Below are 18165 nucleotides of genomic sequence, written 5' to 3'. Positions count from 1 at the left end.
ATTTGTGGTCGCATCGGTCGTCTCATTATCAATTACGCAACGTCACGCGATCGATAATCTGACGTAACTTAAAAATCATCGTTGCTGTTTGTCATCCATGACATCAGTATAGATTATCCTTTTTTCTGGCACGATTCGCTCCTGTTTCTTATCACATGCGCTCAATCATACACCCTTACATCCCCTTCCCTTTGATATCGTTAATAACGCTTTAATAAAACCGTCGAACGACGTTCATTTCTCTTTTTCTTTCAACAAACATAGTTCCTTTTGTATATTCACAGTACGTATGTGTTTTGTGTATCTATTTGTATGTTTGTGTTTGTTTGTATGTGTACGACGCGGTGCGCAACACTAAAAACGCCATCGAATACGCTTCTCGATAACGGCGTCAGTTGTTCGAATTTCGTGAAAAAACGGTCACTGTACAACGTATCGTATCGTCTCGATAATAAACTGTCGATCGTGTCAAAATATGACTAGGTTTCTTACGTGGCTACGCACTTACCTATGGCATTACATGTAAACTAAATTTAAGACACGGGTATGCGCGCGTACACAGTGTACCAACGTGGTCGTGTACGCGTCCATACGTGTGATCTTTTCCTTTATACAATCGTCCGGTAAAAGTATGTTCTATCGTGAATCACCAATCGCTGAACAAATTCGATCATGTACAACCGTGTCTATTATAATACAGAACGCCGTCGAATCAACGAACTATTTCTCCAAGCACGCTTCCTTCGTCGACAGGATGCTCTGGTCCGTTTTCTACAATATTTTCGTACGATGCATGTAACAGCGAGGATCGATCCCTGTATTCGATCTTCCGAGGCTGCCTGGCACGCCGAGAAATTCATTCGCAGAATTTGTTCCTCGTCCTTCCTTCCGTTGTATAAAACGCGTGAAAAATTTTATTTCGCGGCGCAGTAGGACTCGCAAAGTTGTTGTTAGTCCATCGTTGGCGACTGTGCTCGCGGACACAACGGCGTGGAAACAAAGCTCAGGATGCAAAATCGTAAACACTCAGGTAACGCTTTGGAAATTTTGTACTACGTCCTCCGATTCGTCTCGCTTCTCGCAGGAAACGGCCGAGGCTGCTCTAGTTGTTCCTTTTTATTCTCTTTTTTTCTAATTGTCTATAAGACGATAAATTTTAATTCATCTTCGTTCTTCCTAGTTATCTCTGATCGCCTTGGTCGTTTGGTCGAAAAGATGACGACAGTACACCCGTCCTAGGCCATTAATCTTCGTTCGTAAACACGTCGTTTATCTAAATCTTGCTCTCTAAACGTTGTAACGTATCCCACGTATATTCTTCGTTCCATTCTTCTTAAATAGTACTTCATTGTGCATGTTTCGTGTAACATTGCGATCGAGATCTTCCGAATCGAAAAATCTTCGTTGGTCACGTCGACTCTCAAGAATCGATTTTTCGCGAAGGTAAACGCAAGGATCAGGTTTTAGGCCGTGAATTCGAATAAACACGCGGCCGGATTAAAGCTTCCTCTTTGTTCACATCGTACTAGATCGTTTGACTATGTTAGGCTAACTGCTGGCAGTGATCACTATGAGTTTTGGTCCGAGTCTAATCACACGTATCGTGGTCGTTGATCGATAGTAACATGGTTCTTTTCCATCATTGGCTGCGTATGAGGCTACTTCTTCAGCGTGCCAAAAGAGAACCCACCGCCCGAGTTCTCGACCTCGTTTCTGGCTCCATTATCGATATGTTTAGCTTGGAAATCGGCCCGAACCCATCGCGTCGGGCAGTCCGGGCAATTGAATCGGCCGTTTAACCACTATTCGACCCCCCTTCCCCCCAGCCTCGAAAGTCCTCGCCTCGAGTAGCGAACGATTCGCTCACCCGATTGATTGGCGTTGCACACGGTGTTTCATTTGCTATTCAGCTTCGTCAGGTCGATGGAACGCGGTCGTTTGGACGGTGACGCCTTTCGGTCGCCGTGCAATCGATCCTGTTTTATTAACATCCGCTCGAGGAGCATCCACCTCTGGCATCGAACAATACGGATTATTCGTATCAAACACCTCGTTCTACGATCGATCTCTCATTTGCAATCAGCACGACAATTTCATTCGCTATTTCGGGCGAACTTCGTCCAATGTCCACCGTTCGTTTTTTATCTTTTTGTAGAATGGTCGACGTATCTCTATCGCGTTCCATCTCTATCAACGTCTCTGTTCGTGTATTGGTAACATGGTCCTCGACACGATCTCTCGTCCTAGATGATCCATACCGATGGACCGGTTTTTTGGCACACGTCGCAACTTGTCCACGTTCGTTCTGTATTTTACTAAACGAATCTACATTGTTGTGTCGTCACGTGGATAGTCGATCGATCGATGATCCAACGTCGCCGATGGCAAAAGCCGGGCCGCGTTGTGGTCGACTCAGCCGCCCCGGCGACTACATATGCTATAAGCAGGTCTCCTTTTGGTCGACCACGTTCACTACTACCGAGGCCTGGGTGGGCAGTTCCTTTTGGACGGGCACACCTGTCGGCACCTCCTCGAGTATTGGTCAAAGGGTCGTGGTCCTTGATACAGCCGCCGAGGGCGGAGGCGGTGGCGGTGGCGGCGATATTACCACGTCTGGTTCACCCGCCAGGTCGCAGTCGAATCTCCAGAGAATACTCTCAGGATGGTCACCTCCTGCGCATTAAAGACATTTTCTCCTATATTCTTTTCGTAAGTAGTTCTTTTTCTCTTTCATATTTAAATATGGACGCTTCACTGTTCTTTCCGTTAAAAAATTTTTTATCTTAACGTATTATTAATGTTCTGTTTCTTTCATCGAATATTTCGTCGAAATTTATAGTTTTAGAAATGAAGATCACGTATGATACATGTCTGTTTCTTATATGAGAGCAATTTCAAGATCTAACGAAAAAAAAATGATTTTAGTTCTTTTGGGACTCGTGCGGGTACTCGTATCACGCGTAGGGAATCATCTGGAAGTAACTAACCTTGACCCAAGACGATGCTTGAAGAGCCCCGTCTCTGCCTCGGTGGGGGTGGTTGGTGCTTGTGCGTATGACTGTGACTGTGGCTGTGTGAATGTGAGTGGCAGTGTGTGTGACGTGTGTGCGTGGGCGTGGCTTTGCACGGTGGTGGTTGCTGTTGTTGCTGTTGCTGCTGCTGAGGATGAAGATGAGGATGAGGCCTGTGCTAGGTGTTCCCGCCACGGGCCGCTCCCACTTGATCGAAGCTCAATGATTTCTTCATCTCCGTCATCGACAACGCACCACCCTCCTGCTGAGAAAAGAGGAAGCACAAGGTGTTAGCTATATCGGGGTGGTGATTGGTCGCGGGTAATCCTTTTCGGTCACCCCGAGGCCTCTCTACGTCTCGTAGCTGCGAGCGAGCGAGTTATTAAAAGTTGCCAGGTCTCGTTAAAACTTGTTATAACTTTTTCCAAGCTCCTAAAGGAATTTTCTCCGCCTCGCGTGGGCCTACGTATCGAAATCGTTACGCGTTATGGTCTCGTCCTCGCCTCGTTCCAACGAGTCTCTACTGCAATCGTCTCTAGATTCGTTACCGTGCATGCTCTTTTTCTATTTTTCTCTAGATCGGCTGACGCTTCAATTTTCCCGAGATTTACGGAATCTGCCTCGTATCGATTCGAACGACCAACGTCCAGCTGCGACTTCCCGAAAAAAGAACTTATTTGTGATAAAAATATGTATACGTTTGCGAGGATCGAAATTCAATAAAATATCGGCGAGCAAAGGCGAGAGGGACTTTCCTGAAACTGTAGTCGCATATACCATAGATTCTCTTTCTTCCCCCCCTCCCGTTCCAGAGAAAAAGCGATGTTGTTGCGGAACGAGGGAATGAACCGTGCGAAACGCAGACCGCTAGTTCGGTGGAAGCGAGGTCCGCGCTTCCGCGCGGAAGCGTTGTGTTTCGAACGTTTCGGTTTTGTCCGAGAGAGTAAACTTGCATATAGAACGGTTTGATACTAAATTTTTCGGTTTGAATTTTTGGGCACTATTTCGGTACTTTCGACTCGGAAACACCGATTTTCAATCTCTTCGAAAGTCCAGAAAATTTTTTTATTGGATACACGATGTAATTAAACTACGCGAATAGCTAAAAAACAACGTAGAGCAAAATAGATTGACACCAAATTTTTTACTTAGGTTGTTTCCGAGCTTTCGAATCGAAAGTGGTATTCCTAAAATCTCTTTAGAACTTTAGAAAAATTGTTTACTGCATATAGAAGTGGAATAGTTCAACTACACGAATAAAGCAGAGTCCATAAGAAATGATCGAGGGAGAGCTCTCTAAGTTTCCAATCACTCTTAGCCTAGACAAATCGTACAATGTCTATTGAGAAATATTGATCTACACCCATCCCTCATGGAATGACGAGAAATTCGTTTGCTTTTATCAAAACGAATCAACGGATGAGACGATAGAAAAACAAGATCGTCAGCGAACTTCCGAGAGGTTTAAAGCATTGCAATAAATATTCTTCGTGGATTTTGCCGTATCGATAAGCATCGTGTCGCTGATTAAAGTATCGAAAGTGGAATTCGGAATTCGAGACCCAAGCTTTCCTTTCGTTCTCGCTGAAACCTACAAAACTGGAAATCCGATTGGTTCATAGTTTTAAGCCGTGGAATTTTCCAACGAAATTCTACCGAGCCGCTGATCCTGTCTCGTTTAAATTGCAATTAAACTCTAGTCTGAATAGCGGATCTCGAAGTGAAAATCTATCTCGAATTTGATTTCTATCAAGTAAGGGAAATTTTACTTCATTTTAAAATCGACATAACGAAGCCGGTTACGATTGTTCTATAATTAATTTTCAATTGAACATTGCAAATGTATAATTCATCGCGATCTAATTAAATCCAATAATCACTGTTACACAACTTTCCGAGATTTAAGCCAGGTAACAGAGAAAATTTCCGTCCGGGTCCGTGGAATTTGTTCGACAGCAAAGATACGAGGGAAACGAGTTTGATAATTTTCGTTTAGTTTGTTATTTTTTCTAACAGAATATTGATGATCGGTGTTCTCTTCGTAGTCGTAGTTACGCACATTTCGAGATATTCCGAGGACCTGCTGGTTGGCTACGTGGAAACGAGCTTGGAAAATGTGACGTAGCTCGGAAAAATCACTTCCGACACGATCAGAAGCACCATTCACGTGAGCTTTCGAGCACGGCGAATAGTTTCGCGTCGGCCACGTTCCTTTTCCGATCGCTGTTTAACGAACACTCTATTCTATCGTGTTGAAGAGCCGATATTCGCCGTACTGTAACGGCAAGCAACTTCGCGAAATCAAATTTTACGAGTTACTTAACGCTATGGTATCGTATCGATATCCCAATGGCCCGGAGAATTTTCCTATTAAAACCAAATGTTCCTTCTCGTACCACACAGAGAAAAGATAATTTCGAATAAAGAAATAACGAAAATAGAAATAATTTGGAAAATGGTATTCCTTCCTCTTCCAATTTCAAAACGTTTCGTTATCCTTTCCGGTATCGATATAAAGTACCAAGCGTGGCACTGTTCTTAGATTCCCTTCACGACTGTTCGTTTGCTCGACTTGGAACGGGCGATTCGACAAATTCGAACATGCACGGCAAAACGATAGATGTCGGCGAGGCAGCGAACAAACGTTGGCTAGAGGCGTTCGACTGTACGACGACGAATTTGAAGTGACGTCGTCGTCGCGTTGGATCGTTTTACGATCGTTTAACAGAAATACGAGGCATGCAACCAAGTTTTATACACGCGCCCGTACACAAGGGCGCGTATGTCGAAGCGATTACTGCGAATGTAAGCGTGCGTGACTGAGAGCTCCGCGCCAGTTGTGATTAAACGCGCGGTGCTCGTTTCGCTAGTAGTAGCAAGATACATTGGACCGTGCCAAAATGCAGAACATACAGTATTTACGTATTCACGTACAGAGACGAATAAATAAATAAATTTACTCCATGTACAACAGAACGTATATTTGAATCTAGTATTATCAGAGAGACAGACAGAGATACAAAGAAGAAAAAAAAAAACGTACGAAAACGAGATACAAAAGATACACGAAAGGACAATCAAGGGACAATTCTCGCGCAAGCACTTCCCTATTTGCAATACTCCCTTCTCGCGTTCGTGGCCTCTCGCGTTTTCTCTCCCGTGCGTTCTTACGTGTTTCGAAGCTTGATGAAAGAAACGCACGGATCTGTTGGTAGGCTCCATGGGGACTGTCCCTATATCACGGTAATCGAATCTTTCGATTGTTACGCTGGAAAATTGGCGTCGGTATACCAACAAGGTACGTTCCCGAGTCAAATCGTTCGTTGATAATAATTCACGTGGGTGTCTTCGTTACACGTTATTCTCTTCGAGATCGAATTACCGTGAAAGTGGCACAGCTCCGCGTTCAACCGATGGCTTCTCTTCTCGGCTGTGACAAAACCTTTTGTAATTCGATGAATTTAGAATAGAACGGAGCGATATAACACGTTTACGTGTGATACACGTGTACGTATAGAACAAGTAGATATAGGGGTAAACTACCTTTTCAAATAACAATAGGATATGGAAAGAGGGAGAAAGGAAAGTTGGAAGAGAGGCCATCGTCACGAGCCCGTCGTGAGGGACAAGACTTACACCATTTAACCGTGGTATCTCGATGCTCGGAATGTAGGTAGTTTCTTCGTGGCCGGTTGAACAATATCGCGTTCTCCTCCTGGTGGCACGCGGGCTGCAACGGTCGCACGGCACCGCGGCGTCGGAATTGCGCGCCTTCGCGGCTGGCCTCTGCCGCGAGCCGCACCGCACGGCGAACCGCAATTCCGAGGCCATCTCGGCGCACAGGGACTGCCGTGCCGCGGCGTCGAGTCGACGTTTTTTTCGTTTTGCCACCGATGCATGGACAGGGACCGGCAGAACAGGCACAACAATACCAACAAATGATACAGAAAGACGATCGCACCAGACGAGCTCGATACCATGCGATTCCTCTTGCGTACCAGGCCGCTTTTCATCGTGAATTTTCAATGTGAATCATGGTATGCTTGTGATGAGCTTCTTTACAAATTGTAAATGACGATAGGATTGAGGAAGAGTTAGAGACGGTATTTAAATAACAGTTTCATTAGTAACATTGTGTCACGTAAAGTTAAAATTCTACAGAACTTTGTGTTAGGACAAGATATAGAGGTAAATGTGTTTGATGTTTTATACTCTCAACTTTGTCATCGATTAAAACGAAAATTTTTGCGCCTTTATATTTTTTATTGCGCGTTGATATATCTTATACGTATTGAGAAGTGAAATTTTTCCAAACAGTTGGGTTTCGTTTCAAACAGCGATATGGTTTCATATTGCATTTCTTATCCTATGTTGATATTCAAAGAGATCCAAATACTACAAAAGCTTCAAAAAAACCTTCTTATCGTATAATATAAATAATTCTTTGTGTATCGAATCTCTGGTGAGTTTCGCGTTTCATAATCGTTTATTCTTTGACTGGTTTTACATAGGATACACGACACAGCTTTTGGAAGCGTGTAATGTTTAGCATGCTTCATCTGTTTGCAAATTCATCGAACGGATTGATATGAAAGCTGTTTGATTGGTGTTTAACTCGCTATGTGGAACAGTATCGCATTTAAATCAAACAAGTAGAACGGGAACGTGCGTGCTCAGACGAGCCGGCTATACCACGTGTAATCAAATAAATGTAACGTGATTCTGTCGTTCTACAGGCAAATCGCTCGGTCAAAAACTTAAAAATCAAACGGTACATTTTTATCATCGATATGTCATGCAGTCGTTTTTCATCGAAGTTTCGAGATATAACAGGCGAAAAATACAAAATGCGAAAATGATAAAAAAAAGCACACCGATGATGAGACGAGCGGCCTTGCACGCAAAGAAGAGGAAAATACACTCATGCAGCACATACACGCGAAGCACGAAATCGCACGCAAGTATCTCGGTACTTCGTTCGCTTACCCTGTCCGATTGGGCGTTCTTCTTGGAGTTCCAGCAGAACTCGAGGACTGCGACGAGGATAGCCAGGGCCAACCCGCAAACCAGCACGACAAAGACACCACCTGGAAACGAGGAAAACCGGAAGCTCATTATTTTATCGCCGCAGGCTGTCTCTGCTTCTTTTCTGGTGTTGCCCTGTGCGCGTTTCACGGTTAATGTAGCTGTCAACCAACGGACTCACCCAGTCCCTGGGATCTGTCCTCCTATTTATCACCCTCTGACCTACCGTTTTCATCCTTCGTCGCCCTTTCCACGCCTATGTATTTATCTATTTATCTATCCATCTGTCTAGCTTCCCATCTATACGACCCTATCGTTATTTACGCTTACGTCATTCTTCGCCCCCCCGTGGCCAACGTTTTTGTTAGCCTGTCTGAATCTACTCGTTTTCTTCTTCCCTTTCGTCACTCTCCTTTCGATGTTGGCCTGGAACTTTCACGAGAAGAAAAAGATTTACGCTGTGAAAGAAAGCTTGTGTATCGCGATCTCATAAACATAGTCTGAAGGATGTACAATTCAATGGGAGCTTCCCTTGAATTTAGTGAAAAGTTTTTCGTCATGAAAATTATACGACTAGGAAGGGAAAGTATTGTTATATTATCAGATAATTACGAATCAAAAAATATGTAATTTTTCTTCGTTTTATTATCATTTTCATGCGAACAGCTTTATTCGCACTTGTATGGTGTAAAGATTACATGACTTTATGGTATTAAAGATTATATGATCTTCTGTTACTATTGTAGCGTTTTTCTCATTGTCACTGCTGTTCCGAGTATTATCATTTTTTGTATCTTTCAATAGATATATATGTTTCTATTATTTTTACCATTGATAATTGCTTATTTGGATAGTTAACTCAACAGTGTCATATCGCGTGATTTTTCACACAGTTATATCTCATTTCCTGTTCAAAAAATTCTGATTATATTTTGCTAGATATAAAGTTGTGAAGTTAGAATAATCCTACAGAGTTTTCGGGATTCTATTGGAATTTATTCTCTATGCCGATCATTTTGTATAGTTCGCGCGGTTGCACCTCGTCTCGATATTGGATCCAACGAAGTTTTCTCGCCAAAACTTTCGATCCTCTGTAAATTACGAAGTCCGTCTGGAGCAGTTCAGCCGTGAAACATCCTTTCGTCAATTTTTATATCACAGCGGAAGGAACGTTGAATATAAAGATACTCGGTAATACCTTTGAGTCTCAAATAAATTAATAAATCGTCATTACGACTCAATTAGTGTGCTTTATGAAAAATTCCCTCGTCACATCGGATATCTACTTCGTCTTTATACGAATCCAGGCGTTTTCTCATTCCTCTTTTAACTGGATGGGATTCCCGAAATTCAAATCCATATGTATGCTTTAAACTTTACGTATCTCTGCACGTAGGCCAGTTCTTTGCTATGTTTGTTTGCTTTCGAATCGGCTCGCCTAACTTTCTACTTAATCGTTGCACGGGTATTGCTACTTTTACCTTCGTTTCTCAGCGCTATATGCTACAGTGCGCTGTTGCATTGCAGTATTATGTAAAACAATTTCCCATTAAAATTCCTTCGCTTTGCCTCATGTTCTCCAGAGATAGTTCAGGAATTAGTGTTAGATTGTCTAGAAAATTCGTTGCAGCAACAAGAAAGGTTCAAAAATCTACCATCCAACAACTTCACGCGTCTTTTCTTGAAAAATTGTACGTTTTTTTCACTGATGAATTCCTATTTTACCTGATAATTATACACAAATTCCTTGATTTTTCTATTTCTCCGGCTGTTATGCCCTTTTCTTAAATTAACCCGCGTTTCGTATTTTTCTCCAAAGTTTGTCCAATTTCCTCTGGTTGGTATACAAAATTCACGATACTTTTTCCAATTGATCTAAGTAAATCGGTACAAGTTCAACCACCGTTTCATTTCGCAATACGATAAGTACAAAGAATGGTGCATCCGCCACATAGAAATAGACGACGGTGTAAAATAGTTTGCTCGATGTCCACAGTGTAAGTTCATCTGTATGCTAAGTAGGAACGCGTCCTTTCGTCATCGGCATTATTTGGCGGAGGAACGTAATGGGCTTCAACAGATCGGCCATATTTACATAACTACGCTGACGTCGCGATTTAAAGGACAATTCGCCGGAGATAGCAGAGTCTCCCGCGTGGTCGGCGCTTCTATTTTCTAACCAGTTTCTCTTGTCGTCACGATTTCGCGGTAAATTGAGGGACGACGCTGACGTCTTAACGTCTGGCTATTACGCTACGATTCATGTTTCGCGTTGATAACTTCTGTATTCGTCACCGAGTCAGGTCGAAAAGTACCTTTCAGCGTAGACGACGCCTTTCACGAAATTGAAACACGATTTCAGGTCGTTTAATGAAGCAATTAGAAGGAATAGGGCAGGAACGTTTATCCAATGATTGCGTTTGCTCAGTAATTCTGATTATTTCGAGTAATTTTGGCTACAGCTTAATTATTCTCGGTTCGTTTCAGTGTTGTATTAGTATTCAGTATTAGCTTTAATATTGATTTTGCGAGAGAAGATATTTGGTAAGGTTAAACATTGCCAGACGAAAATGTGGAATCGCTATGTAATTATTCCGTAAAATACAAAAATTAAAAATTTAGAATTCTCTCATCATAGACGAGTATTATAGTTAGGGATTTATCAAATTAAAGGGCATGGTATTTGAATGTAGATACATGCGAAACTCATATGTTACAATACGTAAGAATGTAAAATTTGAAGTCCCTGCGGATGAAGATTCCTATCGTTCCTTCTCATCCCTTGTTTTACAAATAACCGGCGTGTCTTATAAAATGGCGATTAGCAATGGTGCGACTGAAATTTCACGAGGTGTACGAGAATCGTTTGTCCTTTTTCTTGTCTCGACGAGTACGTTCGCGCTGGTGGCAAAGTGGGTACTTATCTAAGTTGCAGGCCAGTCAGCGACAAGGAGCGAGAGGAGAAAAAGAAGAGAAAGAATGAATGGCAGGAATTCTCCGCTAGTAGGAAAAAAAGAATAGAAGGATACAAAGGACCGGCAGGAGAAAATAAAAAGCGAGGATCTGTTGTGACTTCCATAAAATCCGGAAAGGGTTCCACGGGACATCCAAGAAAAATTCTCCACGAACATCTCACGAGATTTCTCTGAGCTTGAAAGCATTCCAGGTCTTGTGTTGCACTTCCGCCGTGTCGACACTTTACTCTCTTTGTTGGCGTTTGTTGTGTGAAGTGTCCGCAACTAATGAACTGATTTTTCGAATCAAAAGAGCGTATTTTGATTTTTCTTTCTTCCGTACAAATAGAAATAAATAGCTAGGATTTTATTATATTTTATTCCCTTTCTTATCTCTCGATCGATATCCTTCCTTGAGTTTCGCAAAAGGGTTTTGGCAGTCTGGAAATGGCATGTTACGTAACTGTACTATATTCGATTGAAATCCATCCGTAGTTGATTATGTAACCTGACAGGCTCGCCGAAAGCCCACAAATTAAGTTAGTTACACACTGCGCGGGATGCAGAAACGATCGGAACGAACCTAATGATTTCGACGCCACTGTTCCGTACACGTTTCATCGACCTCATTTACGTTCGTAAATTGCAGAGTATAATTATAGCAAGTCTAGATCAACGATACTCAGTCATTCAAATTTTCAGGAAAATTCTATAGCACCTCTGCCATTATATGTATATTGTACGGCTCAAATTACCGATATGATCGTTATCGTGATTATTATCGAGAAATATCTTCGCTATTATTATACATTAATAGAGAGACGTCAAGTAGATTCAATTTTATTCGTATTATTTTATAATTACGTTTTTATTTCAACGTTTATTATTTGACGTGGACGTTTTATAGGGCTTCCAAATTATTTCGGTGAAATGAATTCATTTGGATCGACCCGTTCCGACACAGACAGCCGTTTCACGCCAGTGACATCGATGGCATTGTTTCAGTATTTCGAATTTAATTAACGGAACATTCGTTATATGAAAATTCTCCACCTCAAACATTTCACACCGTGCCAATTATGTTCTGCATAAAATCGTTTTCTCTATTCGCAGCAGGCATTGTTCCATACTGTTCTTCTCTGTCTATTCTTTCCAATAAAATCTGCAGTAAAAACAACTAACGAAACTTTTTATCATCAAAGGACACTATTGATAATATCGAGTAGAGATTTTAACACTTCACCCGATATTTCAACCTTATCCTCCCTTCTCCAGTCTTCCTAACTAAATTTACATGAAGATAACTAACGAAACTTTTTATCATTAAGAAACATCACCGATGACTTGGAATAATATTATTCCAACTCTTCACACGATATTTGGCTACCTAAAAATTGGACAAAGTTATCTCCATACCTTCTTTCCTCCTGGCGATAAATTACAGCTTTCTCACAATCTTGGCCTTCTTTCTAAACGCGGAAACACATTGTCAAATTTGCTAATTCTCGTTGGGCTCACCGATATTTTCGACTCCCAGCGCGTTCGCTTTGCTCTCCTTGCTCTTCTCGTCCCGGTTGCACACATCTCCGGTATTTTTCCACCATTTATCATATAGAATCTGGATCACGCCCTTCTCCTGCAGCTCGAGAATCGCCAGTGATATCTTATCCCTCCAGGGCGAGCCTGCATATAAAACGACTTCGTTAGGCTGGTCAAGGAACCGGTGATCCCGTCTTTGAAACGTCCCGACTTCAGAGAAGCGTCTCGAGAAGGTGAAATTGCTCCGACTGGTCCTTCTTAGTTCCCCGAGGCGACTACGAAACGGAACGGAGAGCTACTGGATCTCTTCTCTCCTCTCATAATTCTTACGAATCGCTCATTCAAAGCCAAAAGACGTACGACAGTTTTCGCTCGCAAGCTTGCGAGGAAACTTGCGAATGTTCGTCACGCGACCGACGATTCGTTATTAAAAACGGACCCAAAACAAGGCGTCGAAAGAGTGAGTTAAAACGCAGACACGTTATTCCAATTAAGAAATTGCTTAGCGACCAGTCTCGTCTGACTATGTAGCAGCTCCGCGTAACTTTCAGCTCGTGTCCGCCCGCTGAGAAACCGAATTACACGGATTTAAAACTCGGACCCAGTGTCGTCTCCGCGTTAATTAAATCTCCTTCGACGAAAGAGCGCGCGAGCGACGAACTTCGCCGAATTTCGCAACGAAAACGCCGGATCTCTTAGTCGTTGTGTTTCTTTCCGTTTCACAGTCATTCAAGCGCGATTTTATACTCGGGCGAGCTACAAATCCTTGAACTTTACGGTGTTTGCCACGGAACGCTGTTCACGCCTTTCTTTCTCACCGCTTGCCACTAAATTCCGGTGCAATTTCTCGCGCTGCAAACTACCGCCGTGCGATATTAACAGCGAACGATATTTACGTGTTTGTTTCGCCGCGTAGCAAGTTTTCTTACGTGGTACACCGCTCGAACGGTACCAAGCCGGCCATTATATCGCGAAAGTGAAGCGTTCGACACGCTTTTGTACGCTTGCCAGGCTCGTTGTTTCTATTCACAATGCATGTGTGTTAATTAAGACCGCAAAACGTTAAACGTGAGAACAAAACGCGGCAAAATGGTAGCATAATTTTCACGAAGCTAAACACTTTGAGGGATGTTTTATAACGCGAAGAAGCTTGCTTGCATTGCAAACCGAGCGGTTACAAAATATTTTCTAAATAAACAATCGTGAATTTATTACTTCACCGGGAAAGAGAATCATATTTTCTGGCAGGCTTCATCAAGAATTTTTCAACTTTTTTACACAGAATGGATATGTCGGGGAAGAGTGAATTTTTCTGCGAGTATGAAAAAACGAAAAAAAAAGAAGATGGAAATTTCTTTATGATTAGATCGAACCGCAGAAATAGGCTTCGATTGTTTTCCGATATTACCTTTCGGAGTGGCAATCCCGTAACCTTTGCTGTCCAACAGGCCGCCGATTTGCGTGAGGTTGCAATCTCGTTGCACAGCGTAATCGAGCATGGTGGATTCCATCAGGAAAGCGTAGTCACCCTCGAGCACTCTTTTCACTCCGTCCTCGTAGCTTTTCACGAATACCGATGGCGATTTCGTTTCCATGAACTCCCACATCTTTTTGTATATTCCAATCTTCGAGTCCTGTTATTACAAATATTACAATTATCGTTTGCCTGTTTGCGTGTGCGTCTCCTAAAAATGTATATCATATCGGGACTATAGGTAATTTGGCACACTGTAATCGTATACTAATTTTTTTATGAGAGGAGATCCAGTATCGCGACGTGTTTTCTGTTTAATTGTTCCGCAACTGGTTATTTTCATTTCCATTATCATTTGAATATTCGTTTAAAACAAGCGCAGAAGGAATTTAATTTTACCCTATTTCGAATTAATCAAACACGTTTGTGAAGCATAGTATATCCGCGGTGTGTCTTCTGCCATTTAGAAATATAGAGTGTGTCTGTTTTATCTGGGAACACGCAGATATCTCGAAAACTACGAATAATACGAAAAAATGTTTGAAATAAATGTCGCACGTTTTCGAACGGTAGATACGTATCATGCCGATATTTATTATACTTTGCAATAACCTTGAAAAGCCATATGGAAATCACGGTTATATTTTAAATGGGAAGTATATCTTTTTATTCCATATTCTTGTTACCCACATCGAAATATTTTCGAAACACTACTCGTATTTTTTGCATAAACTACTACCGAGATATTAATTCTGCCGGAGGATGGAATAGTATTTAGCATACACACACATACACACACATACACACACACATACGTAATCGGTTCTTTTTCATACTATACATAATATATATATATATATATATATATATATATATATATATGCCCTGTGGTGGTAGGTACATCAAGTAACGCCAATGCCTCCGGCATATCAAATTTAGAATTTAATATCTCGACAGTGGTTTATGCAAAAAATACAAGTATGTGGTGCTTTGAAAATATTTTGTTGCAGACTATAAGGATATAGGATAAAAAACATAATTTGCATAAGACTTTTCAAGGTTTTTGTATCATCCATAGTTCTCGAGATATTTACGTGTTTGCAGATAAAACGGATAGGCTGTATATGTATCGGTGCATATTTTTTTCAAGAGTATTGGTTACGAAATAACGAAGAGGATACAATCAACGCTACAAAGGATGCTTTTTTCAAATTTCTCCGACCGTGTTTCCAGTCATTCGAATACGGCGCGTGCCGAGTTTAGTAATAACGTACGTCCTGAGAATAAATCAGTGACCATGGTGGCGCGCAAAGTGCTATTCCAATATCGCGATATTAATATAATTTAGCGGGTACGCGTTGTTAAAATGTCGTTTCGAATTTAATAACGTTAAAAGTCGGTGTTAAAGGTTGGATATTCGACGAATTCGCTGGTATGAAAGCCACCTCTCGTGATAATTAGTCGAATTTGTCTCGCATTATGAACGGTATGTTTATGGTTTTAATATTTCGAACGAATTATGAATATACGCGCGATTCACGTCCAACAAAATATCCGTATGACACGGTTGGAATGCGAATGAAAATCGTGGCTCTTGCAGAATGCTAGCTGCTACGTAGACAATGAGCCACGTGACGTTAATTAATATCAATGAATTTATATCTTTCTCTGTGTTAGAGAAGAAGAAGGCCGAACGAAGAGACCACGTTAATCCTATGATTCTATCGGATATACGAGAAGAAAGAGGACAATTATAAAGCAATGGACTTACATTACTTATACTCGGCATTTTTCGAGTCTACCACTCAAATTCTAGAAAAATTGGCTTGATTTAACTAGTTTGATCCTCGAGTATAGAATTTCATGCAGGTAAGTTTCAACACAACTGTGTTAAACTTCGCTTTAGTTGCTAACAACGTGTTCTAAACTTTTGCGTATCTACGAAGATGTTCATTAAATCCGTCACTCACAACTTCTCGCATCTATTGATTTCCTATTTAAATTTCATTTTAAACAATTTGATAATCTTTGATACTTACTCTGAAGAAAGTCATCGTACTTCCACCCTCTAAAGTTCCATAGGAAATCTGCGTTTGTTCCGCGAGATCTGCCGCGTTCTCGATCGGCGTGATCATCCTCTCGACAGTGAGGAAGGCAGCCAAGTTCGCCGTGTAAGAGGAGATGATGATTAACGTGAAGAACCACCAGATTCCGCCAACAATTCTCGTGCTGGTTGCCTGATAATGACGATCGATAGGCCTCTTACGTAATGGAAAATTGCATCCCTCTCGCGAGCAATTCCTTCTCGGAAATCGTTCGAGCCGCCTCGAAATTGCAACCCTTTAACTACCGACCAAGTGGAATAACGAAACAAGAAGTTGTTATTAGCCAATTTCTTTCATTATTTTTCCAAATCGGGTGCGTATAAATTTTTCACAATATCTATTATGAAATTTGTGTCATTCTATGAATTCTTCATATTGTTAAATATTTATTAATTCTTAAGTGAAGTTCATATTTTCGTTATTATCACTATATACATTTTCAAATTACCTGATAATTTTATTTATTAAATTTTGTTAATTAAAGTGGAAAATGTACAAACGTTGAAGCTTATAAAATTTTTCACTTACATTAAAGATTAAGAAGATTTATCGCATATAACGTAATGAAATATTTACAACGAAACATTGTATCGAAATAACTGGCGTGCGTCTGGCAATCGGTTTTCTTGCGAATGTCGCCTCGATATCGCATCTCCGTGCCCTGGAAGCCCATAAAGAGCCTCGACGATCAATTGAAACCACGTCAGTGGAGCATCGAGGTCGGGAGACGATTTAAGAGCTTCGTGTCTCTGCTACGTTCCACTCGAAGAATGCAATATGCGGTCTCATTTGCACCCTTCTGAGCCCACTAATGGCATATTTCGTTCCATTAGCCGTGGTACCAAGTGGTTCATGCTAACGATTACCGTGACTCGAAACATTTCTTAATATGTAATTCCTTCTACTTTACGATATGAAAGATGTTATTCAAATTACCATATAAGTAAGTATTATACTTACTTTGTGGTAAGTATACAAATACCTTCACGAGCCAGTGTGTGTTTTACAGCCGCTATAGATCTTTCAAATATCTTCTATAAAGTATAATTTTCCTTGCTTTAATTTTCCTCTAGAAATATTTATAAAGACATTTGGCTGTTAACGCGAGGAAAAGAATGAAAGAAATGGAATAGAAGTGGCTGGTTTCGCTATACCCACCGCAGTAGAAAAGAAATTGCCCGTTTCTTGATATTTATTCATATCGCCAGCGGTGTCGAGGCAAATATCTCGCAGACTCGAGGATTACGCTGCTCTATTTTCTCTTTCGCCGTGTCACATCGGCGATACGACTTGGAAAATCTCTCGAACGATAAGTTTCCAGCGAGAGGAATTCTCGCGGTACCCGCGCGGCGCGAGCTTCTTCCCGCGCTTTCCCGTTTATTCCAGCATTTTCAATGAAAGGAGGGGATCGCGATCTCGCTCGAGCACTCTCGAATCCGACCTTTTTACGCGGATGTCTGGGATTCATCGAGCTCACAGCCGAATCGCCATTCTCCTCGAACTTCGCAACGACAACCCCGCATGTACACACATGCCACCAGAGCCGGCTAGCACCATATGTCGTACAGGTGTTTCTCGTCTCGTTAGAAACCATTTTCACCTCGCTGGGTATTATGTCTGTGGCCACAGGGAAGATTCAATTTAGTGGAAAAGGGTATATAGTAAACTCTTGGCTCACGAACAATTTCTAACTGTGTGTAATTCGGTACAAATTGGATTTCTTTTTGACTATTTCTCATCTGCTTGGAAAATGGTGTTAATCAGAAGGGGTTCTAAAATAAATCTTATGCAGTTAGAGCGCTCTTATTGCTTTGCAACTACTTAGTGGCGGGTTTCGAAACTGCTACCAAGCGTGTAAGATGAATTAACCGCATCGTGGATCATGTAACGTTATTACATCAGGCTCGAGGCAAATTTTCAACTTACGCCCTATAAAGCATTTTAACCCCTGCTGCGAATGTAGCTTCATAAACAGCTATTACATGCAGTTTTTATCGCCGGACGTAGCACTTACGACGGACATAGCGATTATAAAATATGTTGTTGCAAAAATATGT

General features: G+C 41.5%; 1 protein-coding gene across 8 annotated transcripts in view; it reads right to left on the bottom strand.

Moving 5' to 3' along the window:
• Positions 1–2530: 2530 nt before the first annotated feature.
• The window catches only part of LOC100651036 (glutamate receptor ionotropic, kainate 2), a 200095-nt gene continuing 184460 nt past the window's right edge, over positions 2531–18165 (bottom strand). For 3 of the 8 annotated variants that reach the window (XM_048405375.1, XM_048405367.1, XM_048405369.1), the window contains 7 exons: positions 16043–16240; positions 13938–14163; positions 12509–12673; positions 7998–8098; positions 6650–6857; positions 2988–3276; positions 2531–2673 (listed from right to left, as the gene is read on the bottom strand). In XM_048405375.1, the coding sequence (XP_048261332.1) occupies positions 2667–2673; positions 2988–3276; positions 6650–6857; positions 7998–8098; positions 12509–12673; positions 13938–14163; positions 16043–16240 (1194 nt within the window). In that variant the 3' untranslated portion in view covers positions 2531–2666. Of the gene's footprint in view, positions 2674–2987; positions 3277–6647; positions 6858–7997; positions 8099–12508; positions 12674–13937; positions 14164–16042; positions 16241–18165 lie in introns of those variants that run through there. The other 5 variants (XM_048405368.1, XM_048405370.1, XM_048405371.1 and 2 more) reach the window with 5 other exon arrangements.

The sequence above is a fragment of the Bombus terrestris genome, chromosome 4 (assembly GCF_910591885.1).
Source record: "Bombus terrestris chromosome 4, iyBomTerr1.2, whole genome shotgun sequence".
In the NCBI taxonomy this organism is placed as follows: domain Eukaryota; kingdom Metazoa; phylum Arthropoda; class Insecta; order Hymenoptera; family Apidae; genus Bombus; species Bombus terrestris.
The sequence above is the reverse complement of the archived record's forward strand: the minus strand, read 5'-3'. Positions and strand labels throughout refer to the sequence as shown.